Here is a 14,610-nt window from a genome sequence, read left to right as displayed (position 1 = left end):
TTTCATTGGGCAGGCTGGATTTTTCTTTATTAACATACGCAGACGGATACTAGTAGTTTCATGCGCAGACCGAGGCTCAGACGGCTGCAGGGTCTGTGTTAATATATAGGTTTGTGTGTCCTTCCAGTCTATCCCACGTGAGTCCCACTATAGTTTACGTGAGCGGCATTCTAATCCCTCCGAAGCCTGGGGAGGACGGTGGGATGAGCTATTTTTTTACAGGATGTGGCGCTCTCTAGTGGTAGCATGTGTTGAGAGGTCCATGTCCCTAAAAGGAAAGAAAGCTGCCCATCTCCCTGCACTGTGCACAACTTAGCCGTGGTCACGTGGATGTCATGGAAAAGATAACCGTGTCGGTAAGATCCAGATAGACAGTAAGTGAGTCATGCTTATTAAGTCTAGGACTAGGGTTGTAATTAAGTTGTGGTTAGAGTAAGAGCAAGTGTTTGTCACCAGAATGAATCCAAACCTGATGTGTTAATATCCAAGAAGTTTACAATTTCAACTTTTCACCCAAGGAAATCGACCAAAGAAGGGCGAGTGGCAATGATACAAACTGCCTTTGTGGAAGTTTTGTGATTAAGTTTTGATTGTAAATTATATTCTTGGGCCCTATTTTATGTGTGAGAAATGTTAAAACCACCTGCTATTGACGGGCACTATTTTTGCACATTCATCACATACAATACAAACAAATCCTCAAGTTCTTATATTCATCAAAGCCAAACAATTCTCTGCGAGTCCCCTGTATTGCTTCCTCTTTGTCTCTCCTCTGTAGATCCACTAGTGATGCAGCACTTCTAAGTGGGTCAGCCCCATCTCTGCCTCACATCCCTCCCACCTCACTGTTTCTCCAAGCCACCCCTCTCCTCCTCTTTTTCCTCTGTATATGCATAACATCCCTATGGAGTTGTCTTGCAGCTCATGTGCTTACCATGTGCAGCGGCTCCCTCTCCCTTCTTCCCCTTGTCTGCCTAATTCATTTTCTGTCATCCACCCTGCAATACAGCCTGTTGACTCTCACACACACGCACACTTTACATCTTGCATTACAGTTGTTCAAATACAAACCTGGCCAGCTAATGGTTTGACAGTCTAAAGAGAAGCGGTGTTAGTAGGTTTGTATGTACGCATGGCGTGGCGGAGGCAGCGCTTACGCTCTTCTGATCTGCTGTTTTGATTGGCTGAGACGGTCGGAACCTGTGATGTTAAGGGATATAAGACTGAGCGGTGTCCAATCAAAGACTGTTACCGTGCAGCAACACGTACACTACATACATGCATATGTATGTATGTAGTGAACCATTAATCATAACACAGATTTTATTTCCCCCTGAGGCAGATTTATTGCACAAACTACCACATCATGCATCACACGTTGCATATAATTTGACAGCAGAACACATCCAACATTAGTCGCAGCATCGCAATATGCAACATAAGTAGACTACATGCGCCACACCAGATGGAAATAAAAAAGAGGAAATACTTGTGATGCAAAATATTTTCAGTGTGCGAGACCGAAACAGTGGTTGTGGGTTGAAAAAAATCTGTAAAAGAGATGCAGTAAACTGAAACGAAGAGTAAAGGGAAATTAATGACATCATAAAAGAGAGATACAGGTAAATAAGAAACAGTTCTTACACACATTCAGACATATCCTTACGGTCTTTTGGTTGCCACTTAATGTCAATTATTTTTAGGTGGCAAGGGAAATGTAAAATAATTTATGTATTTCCTTAAAAGAAAAGAGAAACTAAAATATATCAACTTTATGTTTTGTAAATTCAGCAGCCTATAATCTCATAATAGCTGTTAATATCAATCGCAATATGTGCTTCTAACACATTATCTGAGATAATTTAATAAAACCACGTTATTGTCAATACCCCACAAATGAATAACTTATGTGAGAAAATAAATACGTGTTTGTATTTAATTGCTCAAACTTGTTAACGTATTACTATGGTTGCTACATGAGGCTTAAACATCAACCAACTGAATAATAATATTGATAATCGCTCATTTTGGTCGGCTGCCTGTCCTCAGTATCCCACGCGGTCACTAGTAAGCCCCGCCCCTCGTCGTTTGATTGACATATCTGATCCCGAGACAGCAGGGTGGCCAGTCACGCTCTCGCCATGCAAATCAGCCGCGCTCGGGCCGGGCGGGTGCCCATGTGGACCAGCACCATGCCTTGTTGTTCTGAGCGCTGATTGGCTCTCCGGCGCCTGATTGTTCTTCATGCGCTGCGGGCCAGCGGCGAGGACGAAAACACGGAGCACTGAGGAATGGAGCGGACATCTCTTTCTCGACTCCTACGGAGGTCCGCCAGTACACCGTGACCCCTTTTTGATCCCGTTTTTTAAAAACAGAGGTTTAGTTGGTTTTAATGTAAAGTTTGACGTGATTTGAGAGAGCTAAAGGTTAGCGCTTAGACGACAGCGCGGAGTCTGAGGGAGTGATGAGGTTGCCGGGTTTTGTCAGAGGCCGTAGTAACAGGGCGGGGCAGGAATCTGGGAGGGCGGGCCCTAACGAGAACACGACTCGCCTTGTTGTGTGTATTCCCGTGCTCGCATCGCCATCTTGTTGCAATCCTATTATTTTTTTTTTAACGTATGCGAGGATCTACTTTCCGTTCGGCCGGATTAAAAATCGACCGTCTGGTTTCAGGAGCAACACACAGGGGACGAGAAGCTCGGGCCTGTGGGTGTGAACCGTGCACACGGCGCTTCCTACCGGGACACTGTCTACCTAACCCACTCGGTCTTTTTCCTCCTTCCGTCCCGAGCCACCGGGTCGCCTGTCGTGAGTGTTTTACGCGCAATGAGCATCGACACACTTTTGGAGGCGGCCAGATATCTGGAATGGCAAGCCCAGCAACAACAGATCACACGTGGTGAGTTCAACAGCAGACTGGTGCATCGCGCGGATCGTACGTGACAGTGCGGGCTACATCATAAACTGCGTTTTTAGGGGGGGACCGTATCCCGTTACTATCGGCGACCGGGGCTTGCATTTTCAACCGACCAGCCTATGATGAACGAAAGCGTCTGCCGTTTTTGTTAATGCAAAAAAAAAAAAGAGACTGAAGTCCCTGCAAACTATCTGCGCATCTCGAGTCGCTAATTGTTGCACAAATGTGTCTTCCCCTAATGCGGAAACGGTCAAAGTTGTTTTCGGAACTACTTTGCGCGCTCGCGGTGTGTGCGTGTGTGTGACAGTTTGAACACTAGTGACTCTCCGTACATGCGTGTGCGTACATGTGTATGTGAGGAGTTCCTGTCAGTACCCGTGGTCCACTTATCTGTTGTATCTTTGTCATGTAGTATCTCGCTGTATGGTGTGCAGTGTATATGAATGTAAAAGCTCAAATGCACGTGTTTCCACCCCCGAAATCTAAAATGAGTGCTCGTTTCCAACAGAGGTTCACAAATCTGTTACAAATAAGCTCTTACAATCTATTTGCCCCATTTATTTTTCCCCTTTTCTTGCCCGTCGAGTCCAGGCAGGGCGGTGTCGAGCAGAGCTCTGCTCTTTACATAATACCCTGACATTGCTCAGCTATCTTGTGACACACACTGGGGCGGGCCCCTCACGCGCTCACCACCTCCCTTTTTTTTGTTTATCTGCGTGCAAGCGTGCGAGCATTTTAGACTATTTGTTTGCGTTCCTTATATTCATTTGACACGATGAGTCAGTCGAGGTAAAGAACCGTGACCCGCTGCGGGGGTGCTTTTCTCGTGTTTCTCCCCTCTGATGACGTGTCTGACAAATCAACCCCCTTCCCCCCGCATACTTACCCTACCGCGTGCTAGGATCCGCCCACAACCACCACGTGCACACACCCCCCCCCCTCCACCCCCCCCCCTCCTCCTCTTCTAGATACACACCTACACGCACGCACTCCTCATGCACTCCTCGTCCCCACCTTTCCCATTCAGTCTACTGACAGTGGTGGGTCAGAGAGAGAGAGAGAGACCCAGCCTCTGAATGCATAACTTCTATTTACGTTTGGATGCACTTGCCAACTCATAGCACTACAAAAGTTTAAAAAATGAAGTTCTTTGTATTACACCAGTAAATGTCAATATACGACAGTGTTGGACGTTATTTTTGACTTCTGCTACTTGGCCCCTCTGTGTCAAACTTAGATTTCTTTGTGTGTCCTATTTGCAAACTAAAACAACAACTGTACTGTAACACCAGTGTAACCTTTATAACAAGAACCACGCCATACAGTTGCACTAATCATGGTCTCATAAAGGTATTTTTAAATAGTCATGTGTATCAAAATATGGGACGCATATGCAAAATCGAAAGCAATGAACGGTGTTGGACAGGAGGCTGAACTACATGATTGTAAAGCAGAGATGTGAGCTCATGAATAATTCATGAGCTCGCATCTCCACTCCAAGGAAGCCCTATTAATAGACAACTCAATTGTTGACAAATCCCACACATTAAAACCCCGACATGAGTGATATTTTTAAGGCACGTACATCACACTTCTCCGAGGTGAAGAAGGCCGGCAGGTGAGAGGAGAATTGTGTCCTCAGAGGTTTTGCAGTTCCACGTGGAGAAGAACTGAAAGTATTACTTAACAGGCAGCCAGGCATGTTGCCATGTGGTGTCTCTATTTCCTCTGTAATGCTGGAGATGGGTGGGCCGTGTGTTGGCATCGTGCAGATTTGAGGAATCCCTGGCATCGTCTGTTTCTAATGCTGCTGTTTCCATAGTGACGGAGGGCTTTCCACAGTCTGCCTGGTGCGGTGTGCAAGAACTACTCACTCACAGTGTGTGTGTGTGTGTGCGCTGCGTACTCGACACGAGCACAGCGTGGGAACATTCCCACCCTACGATGGGACTTTTTTGATTTTAATTGTTCGGCTTTTTATTTATTTTTTGTAACGAAGCTGAATTCATATGTTGATCCAGACCAGCAGAGTGGCTCCTTGACATCAGTCCTTATGTCGCTGGTCAGACGAGCCTGACGTAACCCAGCATGCTCGGAGCTGGGACGGTCCAATCACAGCGCAGACAGAGAGGGGGGGGGGGGGGGGGGTTCTCTCTCCAGTCAGGGAACGGATGCAGACTTTATATATCAGATTATTTCCCTCTCCCCACAATCCAATTGCCTGATGACATCATTCTGTGTGTGTATGTGCGAAGACTAAACCGTTACATCATTCGTCTGATGTTGATAAATTATAAGTTATTAATGATTTCCAGTAAGTGTGGATGTTTGTGTCTCTGTGCATCTGTGTCGTTGCATAATGTCTGTTAGGCTATGAAAGGCAGTTTTATGAGTGTATCTTAAATCTGAACTCCTCTTCCAACCACTCTTATCCTCTGTCCTCATTTGTACGTCTTCTTCTCCCGCCTCCACACAGAAGAGGAGCAGCGCAGAGAGAAGGAGCTCATCAACCGGGAGGCAGAGTCGCGGCGCGTGGAACTTGTGACGGTGCTGTCTCAGCCAATCAGAGCCAACCACATCACTTGGGGCCATGACACTCGCCGCCAACAGCCGCACCACCCGCCTCCCCCGTCTCTCCCACCTCCTCAAGTCCCCATCGCTGTCATCCCAATGGTCCCAGTTGTCACCACGACACCCTCTGTCCCGCCTTTTCCGCTTGCAACGCAGATTGCGGTGGCGGCAGCAACGTCGTTCAACGGCTCACTGCCAGTCAAGATGGCTTCCTCCCCCCCACAACAGCATCAGCAGCATCAGCCGCCCTCTCCTCACCTGTTGTGCACTCACAAGATTAAGGTAGAGACCAGTCCGCAGCTCATTAGTGTAAAGCCCGAGGTTCAGATTCAGTACTCGGCCTCCATCAGCACTAATGGATCTGGCTCTCTACATGCACTGGTCCCCCATCAACTTTCACCTTCAGCTCAGCCGCGGCCTAACGGAGTGACGATGGAGGACCTGAGGGGGATGGAAGGGAAGAGGAGACCAGGAGGGTCAGTTTGTGTGTGTGTTAGTGTTAAAAAGTGTACGTTGGTTTATGGTTGTATTGATGATTTATTTTGTGTTTCCAGAGCGGGGACCAGAGAGGTGCATAATAAACTGGAGAAGAACAGGTTAGTCATAATAAACTACTTGTTGTTGGTCTCATCTCATCATAAATAAAGGAAAGCAGCCATGTTTGTTTTATCTTGACCACCACGTTCTCACAAAGTTTTGTGTTTTTATCACGTTTGTCGTGAAAGAGTTTAATCAGCCCAAAAGTAATGACATTTCCTCAACTCATACAAAACCATGAAATCCGTCTCCGGCATTTAAAATTGGAGTCATGAGGTCTCTTTTTGATGACCACAACTTGGTTAAACTCTCAAGCCTTTGCTAATTGATGGTGAATACTCTCCAAGACAGTAAGCTGATGACAACCATATCAAAAAGTTTGACCCTTTCTCGTTTCTGACTCTTGGCCCTTCAGGCGAGCACACCTCAAAGAGTGTTTTGAGATGCTGAAGAAGAACGTTCCAAATGTTGATGAGAAGAAAACCTCCAACCTCAGTGTGCTCCGCAGCGCTTTGCGTTACATACAGGTAGAGTTTCAACACATTTTCTCAGCTTTCCCGGCATGGAAAAGGCTGAAAGCCTTAACATACACTGGTGCGACACATTATTCTGGGTGCTGCTCGCTGCTTGTTTTGTCATCTTATTGTTTTCATCTTTCTCCGGTCTTGAACGGATCGCTTCAGCTCAAGGTACAGCTCAGGCTTTGCGCCCCTGCAATTGATAAACGATGCTTGTTTGTCAGCCATTTAGCCCTTTTCTGTGTATTTAATTGACATTTCTATCAAGTGTTGTTGTGTAACTCCATGTTCTAGTCATATAGTGTCATGAAGTGTGTTATAGAAAAGGCTCTGGTTGTCCCAAGAACTAAATAACTGTAAAGAATAAAGGAGTAACATTTTTGGGTGGAGAAGTAGCATTGCATTGCTGCGGGTGGTGTTGTGTGTGTGTGGGAGGGAACGGTGTAGCCTGGAGAGGTGGGTTCTTAGAAGAGGGAGGACTTCTGCACTGTGGCAGAAATGAATTGCAGCCTGGAGCCAGATTCAGTGGCTGTTTTTTTTTTTTTAGTGGAGTAGAAGCTTCACGATTGAGAGTTCAGTGGAATATGCTGTCGGGAGTCGGTGGAAAGGAGCTAAATTAGGCCACGAGATGGAAGAACTTGTTCAAAATAAGACTGGCTTCAAAGTCGATGGCCAGCCAGCAGGGAGCACAACAGATAAGGGTTGGACTCTTTGACATGAGACGATGCTGCTGATCCATACAGTGTGGTTAAGGTTTCCATGTGTTGTGAAGAAGGTTTACAGAAGACAGGCCACTATTCATCAGCCACAAAAACAAACGGCAACATTGTTGATAGGACCTACTAGCGCTGAAACAGTTCGTCAGTTAGTCGGTCGACAGTTAATCAACAACAGATTTGATAGCATAATGATTTATCGAGCATGAATGTCAAACATTGAGTTACTACATATACTCAAATGTGAGGGTTAGCTCCTCTTCTCTATTTTGGAAAAATGTAAAAAGTGGAATAATTAAATTGTACAAATAATCTTTGATTTGGACGACAGACTTATGTAAAATAATAACACAATTTGTTGATATGAACACAATATGATTCTACCGAAAGTCAATAACACGGAATTATTTACCAAAACAAGCTTACACCGCTGCACTCATCCCAAACTGCTTCTAGCTGATTGTCTATCTCTTGCTCTGTATTGCTCCTCTGATCCAGAATATCATCAGTTTTATTGTAGACGAGTGGCTCGCCCCCTCCTTTTCCCCTCCTCCTCTCTCGGTGCTTCTCCTCGTGTAAACCTCCCTCCCCCTCCCTCTCCCTGAGCCATGTGAGATCTGAGCACATGGCTAGCGCAAGCCTGGTGATGTCACCGTCGCCCACCCACTCCGATCTGCTCTGCACCTCTAGACTGCGGAGAGACCGTGATAGGTGCCGGCTACAGCCGCGTTTCCATGGAGGAGGTGCCGATTTGCGACGGCTGTGTCTGATATTTGCTTTGTCTTTTAAAACCCCGTCTGTCTCGGCCTTTTCTTCTCTACACCTCGGCCCTTCTCGGCCTGTTCCTCCCCGCTGTCTCCTGGTAACCGTCGCAAAAGGCAGCAGGTGGCCAGTAGTCTGGTAATCCGTGTCTGTGCACAGGTGTGTGTGTGTGTGAGAGAGATGTAAAAAACCAATCAAACTCTTGTTATATTGGTCTTTTGTCAATGGCTCCTCCTGTCACAGACTTGTCTGCCTTCTGCTCATGTCAACCGTGTGACAACCACACGTCCACACAGATGTGTGATTAAGACTCCTTCAGGCCAAATATCAGCACGCTTGAGTCGTCTTCACCTCTTTTCTCTTAGGGAGGACATCTTGGAAGAGGACGGATAAAGGAGGTATAGATGAATCTGGGGAGGAGGGGTAAAAGGAGGGAATGGTGTCGAGGGAGCGATGGATGAAGGAGAGGGGGTGTGGGGTGGAAGTGTAGAGAGAGGAGGAGGAGGGGGGGGGGGTGTTCTGAAGCCCCCGACTGGCAACCAACCAGTCACATCACTCCTTTTATGTAATTACCTCCATGCTTCACCCAATTAGATAGCTCCTTGTGGTTTTTTTTGTGGTTTTTTTTACAAACGGCTGCTCAAGCAGCCAAATCCTCACGGATGAGGTTGCCAAGGAAACTGCTATGGGTGACAGCTGTTTCCTTGGTGATGTGCTGCAGGCCTAATGGTGTCTGGGTTTTAAGACCTTTGACGGGATGTTCATGGGTGCACATGTAGCACAAAAACAAGCGGTGGTAGAGGCACGATGTTCATTATTCAGTGAGTGTGCACACAATACAGATGGATCAGACATGAAACAACAGGCACGAAGCGGCTGGAATAACTTTTTCAGTCAATGTGACACGGCCTCGATCTGATTGGCTGTGGTTTCCAAACCTCCCTGTCACTCGTGACCTCACAGTTCACCAGGTCTAGACCGGTCGCTGTGAGTTTTGGGTTGGGAGCGGTGAGGTCATCGCATGCCTGCAGAGAGCAACCAGCTCATGCTCGTGAGTCTCCTGTAGTGGGATCATGTGTCATGTGTCCTCCATGTGCTTATTTCATGTCCCCGGTCTCGCATCTCCGTCCTTCATCTTCTCTTTTGGTTGCACCAGCAGGACAGGAGACTGTTTGCTAACCGTGTTGAGCATTCAACAGCTGGATATTTATTTCTAGTGATGCAGTGACGTAACCAGTAAAAGCTTACCAGCATTTGAATGGTTTCTGTTTCTGGTAACCAACACAATGCATTAGCCCGTCCTGTCCCAACTCTCGACGCCCTTCTTTACACCCCCCCACAATTTTCCTCCCGTACCTCCCCCCCCCCCCCCCCCCCCGCTCTCTCTCCCTCCTCCCCTCTCCCCCTCATTCCTCCCTAGTAATCTGTTCATGTCCTTATCCTGTCATACTGGTGCTCATGCATCAGCTGACCCACACATAAACTGGGTCACAGGCGCCACATGCTAGGACCGGAAGGGCTCTTTATAAATCTTTCTGTTTCGTTTTATGTCTACTGCTGTGTTTGTAAAAACACACATGCAGCTCAGCGCATGGCAGCGCTGTGCTCATAATTAAGTGTAATGACTGTAATGTTCAGGCTAAAGTAATCCATTCACCTCAGAACTGTTGGGATGGTGGCAACCTTGAGTGATTGGTGGTAATAAAGCGTGATAGGACGATGACTCCTGCTCTGACCCCGTCGTCTCGAAAAACAAGCATGATATCCAGGAAATGGGAGGCGCTTAGGTAGATTACCAGCAACAAAAGCAGTGCGAACATGCTTGAATTTGCGTGCGTGGCTTCCTTCTGGTGTATGAAACTGAGAGTGGGGAACATTTTGTTTCAGGATTGTGCAAGCTGGGAGAAATGTGGGAGTGGCCGAGAGTGCACAGACAAAAAAAAAAGGTCTTAATTCTCTTTTCTGTTGCAATGACAGTTCTTTAAAATATTTAAAACTACCTCTGGCTTCATAGCCTGTAGGTAAGGTACATTCTAGTAGTAATAACGGCCTCAGACAGAACATGTTATTTATTTCCCCCTGTTAAAAGTATATTTTATTTCCTTGTTTTATAATCTGCTCCTGTTTTCCGTGTTAATCTGCTGTTGCTGGCTATTAATGCAAACTCGCACTAATATTCCAACACTCCTCCGTCTGTTTCACATTAACACATGACCAGTATTTCATGGGGCATAATCCCTCTGCTCCCCTCAAAGGCTTTTATTGAAAATGTCTGCAAACTACTTTTAACAGCTTCTAACACCGACGGAAAAACACAACAAATGAACAGAACAAATGATGTGAGTGAGGACTCATTTATTGTTCGCGAGAAACTCAGAGCGACCAAGGTCCACTGCGTGACTGTTGTTGTGCTGATGACGATAATGCTGTTGAAATCAATAATATGCAGAACTTACATGATAATTTGAACCATTGTGACGGCCTGTTATTTGAGAATTATACATGCGCCAGCAACGTACCAGTCTTAATTTCTTAATTATACTGTGATTGTCTGTGAGAATTTATTCTCCAGTGTTTTCAGATGTGCTCGTGATCCTAATCTTCCGTGCCGTCCGTCTCTCCTCTGGTAGACTTTGAAGCGTAAGGAGAAGGAGTATGAGCACGAGATGGAGCGTTTGGCCAGAGAGAAGATCGCGACGCAGCAGCGGCTGGCCGAGTTGAAGAACGAGCTCAGCCAATGCATGGACGTGATGGAGATCGACCGAGTCCTCCGTCAGACCATCCAGCCGGAGGACGACCAGGTCTCCACGTCCACCGCCTCAGGTACAGGGATGAGATGCGGCGACTCGTAGAAGAGATGCACTGATCAGTCTCCTATATCAGATCTTCAAATTTACACACACGTGCTGCATGATGGTTTTACGTCGCACACACATATTTACATAAGACTTCATGTACACACTTTGTGGATGGTTCCTTGATGACTAACGGTTTCCTCTCTGGTCCCCAGAAGGAGAAGACAACTTTGAGCAGGACATCGACGAGGACGCCCTTGCTCCTCCCGCTCTCGCGTCGCTACCCAAACCGACACCTCCCATCTTACAAGCCCAGCCGCTCCTCAACCATCACCTGTCGATCCAGCACGCCACCCTGCCTCTTTCTGGAGTCCTAAACGTGCCCTCCTCCTCCTCCGCTCCTCCTCACGCCATCGCACCTGCTCCGGGTCCGCCCCTTCCGCAGCCTGCCCATCCCATTCACCCCCCGGTGATGCAGATGCAGTCCACTGTGATCGCTCACGCTGCCGTGTCCCACCCGTCGGTCATCCAGGCTGTCAATCACAGCCTGCCGGCGAGTCACAAGCATCTAACGCACATCGCCCCGTCGCCCGGCCCCATCTCCTCCATCCATCAGCCGATGGCGCCGGCTGCCACCGCTCACCAGCCGATGGCCGCCCAGCCCATCGGACACATCACCGTCCACCCGGTGGCTCATCTGGGAGGCCCCCTCCAATCCCACCTCCCGACTCTCTACCCCCAGGGCGTGTCCGTCTCCCAGCCCACCATGCTGGGCCACATCACGCACACCTTCACCCATCACGCCCTGCCGCACGTCCAGGCCAATCCTCAAGCCAACACTAACGGAGCCCAGATGAACAGTGCGGCCGTGATCAGCCAGGGGAGCCCGTCGCTAGGGAAACCCACCGCCGTGCTGGCCCCCCACCCTCAGCTGGTCGGACAGGCCGCCGTCCTCAACCCTGTCACCATGGTTACAGTCCCAACCTTCCCCGTCGGCACGCTCAAACTGGCCTGAAGGTAAACACAACGCAGACGTGGGACTGTCGGTTGAAGGAGAGAACGATTCAGAACTTCTGGATGCGTTTTTTACACTCCTATCAATAATCAACTGCAGAGAATCTCTGGCACACAGAAATTGACAAAAGAAAAACATCAGTTGTTTTTTTTGGACAACTTGTGATGGAAAATCTCCGGAGGTATTTTGGTCACAGCTCTGTTAGTTTGTGAACAATAACATTAAAGCAGTCAGTGGGTCAGGCCATTGTTTGTGAAAAAATAAGACATTTGTCTGCGCTGCAAAGACAGGAACTCTGTTCTACCTTCCTTCCTACTTCTCTCCTTCCTTTCCTCCTCTCCTTCCTTTACAACCAGAAGCACTAACATAATAAGCTCAGTTCACACTCAGGCATTTACCTTAACGATTCATCCACTCGTCGAGGGAAAGAGAGTTGTTTGTCGTTGGACTGTTGGTGATTCAATATGTGCCCGTTTTTTTATACTCTTAATCATGACATCACTTGGAATAATGTCACTGATGTGTTTGAGAGCAGGAGGAGCTCCTAATGAATTACAGACCGGTGGAAAGTAGCTCACGTTACATAGTTTGCTTAATAGAGCTAAAGCGTGGTCAGTTTCTGATGCAGTTCTTCACTTTTTCACCGTTTACTCATGTTTATTGCATCCAGTTCTTTCTCCTCGATGTGACTGTTAAACCTTCTCCATTTACCTCCAAATCAGGGTTCCTTGCCACTCCACTTGGCACCAAACACCTTGCAAATAGTTTAAGAAAAAGCCTGAACAGTGCAATAATACAACCAGATCAGCAGTTTAAGAAAGAAAAAAAAAAAGACCTCAAGTTTGGTCACAAGTGTCCCATTCAACAATGGAGTGTTTTTTATCCACTACGTGTCTGTTATTAAATACGGAGCAACTCCAGATGTGAGCGGCAGGGTTAAAGGGGCAGAATTTGGGCAACGATTGCTTAGTTTGCTTAACATACAGAAGCATACCGGCCTGTTGACGACTTAAGAGATAGGATGAGAAAGTACTGAATGCAGTCAGTTGAAATATACATTGTTATAGACTGTTTTGACACGATGCTGAACAAGACTCTACATTATCCCAAATGCCTCAAATTTGTGTGGCGAGTTTAATGTGAAAGACTGAAAAAAGACCTCCTGTACAGCTGCTCTCAAAACATTCAGTGACAGGTGTTCCTGTGGGGCCACGGCCCTCTTCACTCTAATGCAACAGCTCCCTCTGCTGCCTCATCCCAGACCTCATTCTGATGTTACTCACACACACACGGCACAACACAAACTTCCTGCACAGGCTTTTAAAATCTACGATGAGACATGTTGAGTGTAAGAGTTCCCTCTTTACCTTGAAAGGAAATCTTAACTCAAGAAGTTGTGTCCTGCATTATATCCCGTACGGTCGCCCGAGTAACTCAAACTGCTGAGGAGATTATGAGATTGTGAGGTGTGGATGAAACTCCAGAAGGGTAGTAAATGGACCTTGAGTTAAGATTTGTATTCGTCAAACAAGGTGAGATACATTTGTCTCATCAAGCAATTGGGATACAGCACAAAAGAAAGTTAAAAAGACTGGAAAAAGTATTGTTTTCAGGCCTAAAAAACAATTCACAAATTGCAGTTTTGTGAAGAATAATTTGGCAGCGACATGACATTTCTTTTTGACAACAAACGATATGAAACATTATGCCAAATCCTCTGAAGAATATGTTTCACAATGTTTCCATTACAAAAAAGGAAAATGTGTTGTGACACCCATTTTTCTTGTGTGTGTGTGTGTGTGTTCATGTGCACACACTAAACGTTCATGGCCTCACAGTCTTCTTGCCAGCCTATACATGTCACACCATGAAATCTCCCATCGTCGTATGTGTTCGTATCAACGTCGCCTCTTCTGCTGTTTCTGTACGTTATGTCTATATGTGACTATTCAATATGTTTTATAATCTGTACGATAGTTAATCCTACTGTACCTGTAGCATGGCTCTGTTTGTTGGTTCTACAGTTTGCCCTGTGCATGATGGAGTGTGTGTGTGTGTGTGTGTGTAGCAAGCAAGATATTTTTTTACACAGAGGCGATTTATGGTATGAGCCTGTTTGAATGCTATCGTGTGTGCCTATACTCAGTTTTCCTGAACACTGTGACAACTCTGGCAAAACACGACCACATTGAGCGAATGGAAGAGACAAAGATTTACTCTCATGATTGTTTTTTTTTATGTTTTTAAGTTTTCCATTTTGTGAGTTTGACTGAGATGTGGAGTGGAAAAAGTAAAAAATCAAAAAAAGTTGTTGCTCTTTTCTTGATAACATGTCTAATATTCGCTTTGATTTTATTTGTAATATTTGTATTTACGTATGAGAGTTGTGAACTTGTGACGGTATGCACGTTTTGGCATACGGGTGTATGCATCTTAACCTTTTAAATGCTCGGTTCTTTTTGTTTTGCATGTAGATTGCCCTTTAGTTTCTTTTGTTTAAACGTTTTTCTGTTTATTTTTGGGACCATGTACAATACTGTATAACGTGGGCAGGATCTTGGACCTCATGCTACATTGATATTATATATGAATATAAAAACATGTTTTCCCTATGGAGAAAGTTTTAAGTTATATATCGCCTGTACACTTTGGGCTGCCTTTTAGATCTAACTGTCCACTGTTTAAGATAACAATGATGAATAAAACATTAATGAAGAATTATGCTGATGAAATAATAAAGATTCTTAATAAATCTTATTACCTTTACTACACATGTTGC

At 46.1% G+C, this 14,610-nt stretch overlaps 1 protein-coding gene across 2 annotated transcripts; it reads left to right on the top strand.

The window, feature by feature from the left end:
• The first annotated feature begins 2,656 nt into the window (after window positions 1-2,656).
• On the top strand, window positions 2,657-14,519 carry mntb (MAX network transcriptional repressor b). 2 transcript variants are annotated; one of them, XM_079284121.1, is made up of 6 exons: window positions 2,657-2,899; window positions 5,394-5,964; window positions 6,043-6,084; window positions 6,441-6,552; window positions 10,652-10,844; window positions 11,032-14,519. In XM_079284121.1, exons 1-6 carry the CDS (start codon window positions 2,827-2,829, stop codon window positions 11,829-11,831), a joined length of 1,791 nt encoding a protein of 596 aa, XP_079140247.1. In that variant the 5' UTR covers window positions 2,657-2,826; the 3' UTR covers window positions 11,832-14,519. The 2 variants fall into 2 exon arrangements, with proteins under 2 accessions (XP_079140247.1, XP_079140246.1); XM_079284120.1 differs by having other exon boundaries at window positions 5,394-6,084.
• Window positions 14,520-14,610: the final 91 nt, after the last annotated feature.

This window comes from Melanostigma gelatinosum (genome assembly GCF_949748355.1).
Source record: "Melanostigma gelatinosum genome assembly, chromosome: 14".
Classification (NCBI taxonomy): Eukaryota; Metazoa; Chordata; class Actinopteri; order Perciformes; family Zoarcidae; genus Melanostigma; species Melanostigma gelatinosum.
Note: the sequence above shows the minus strand (reverse complement) of the source record. Positions and strands in the feature narration are given on the sequence as shown.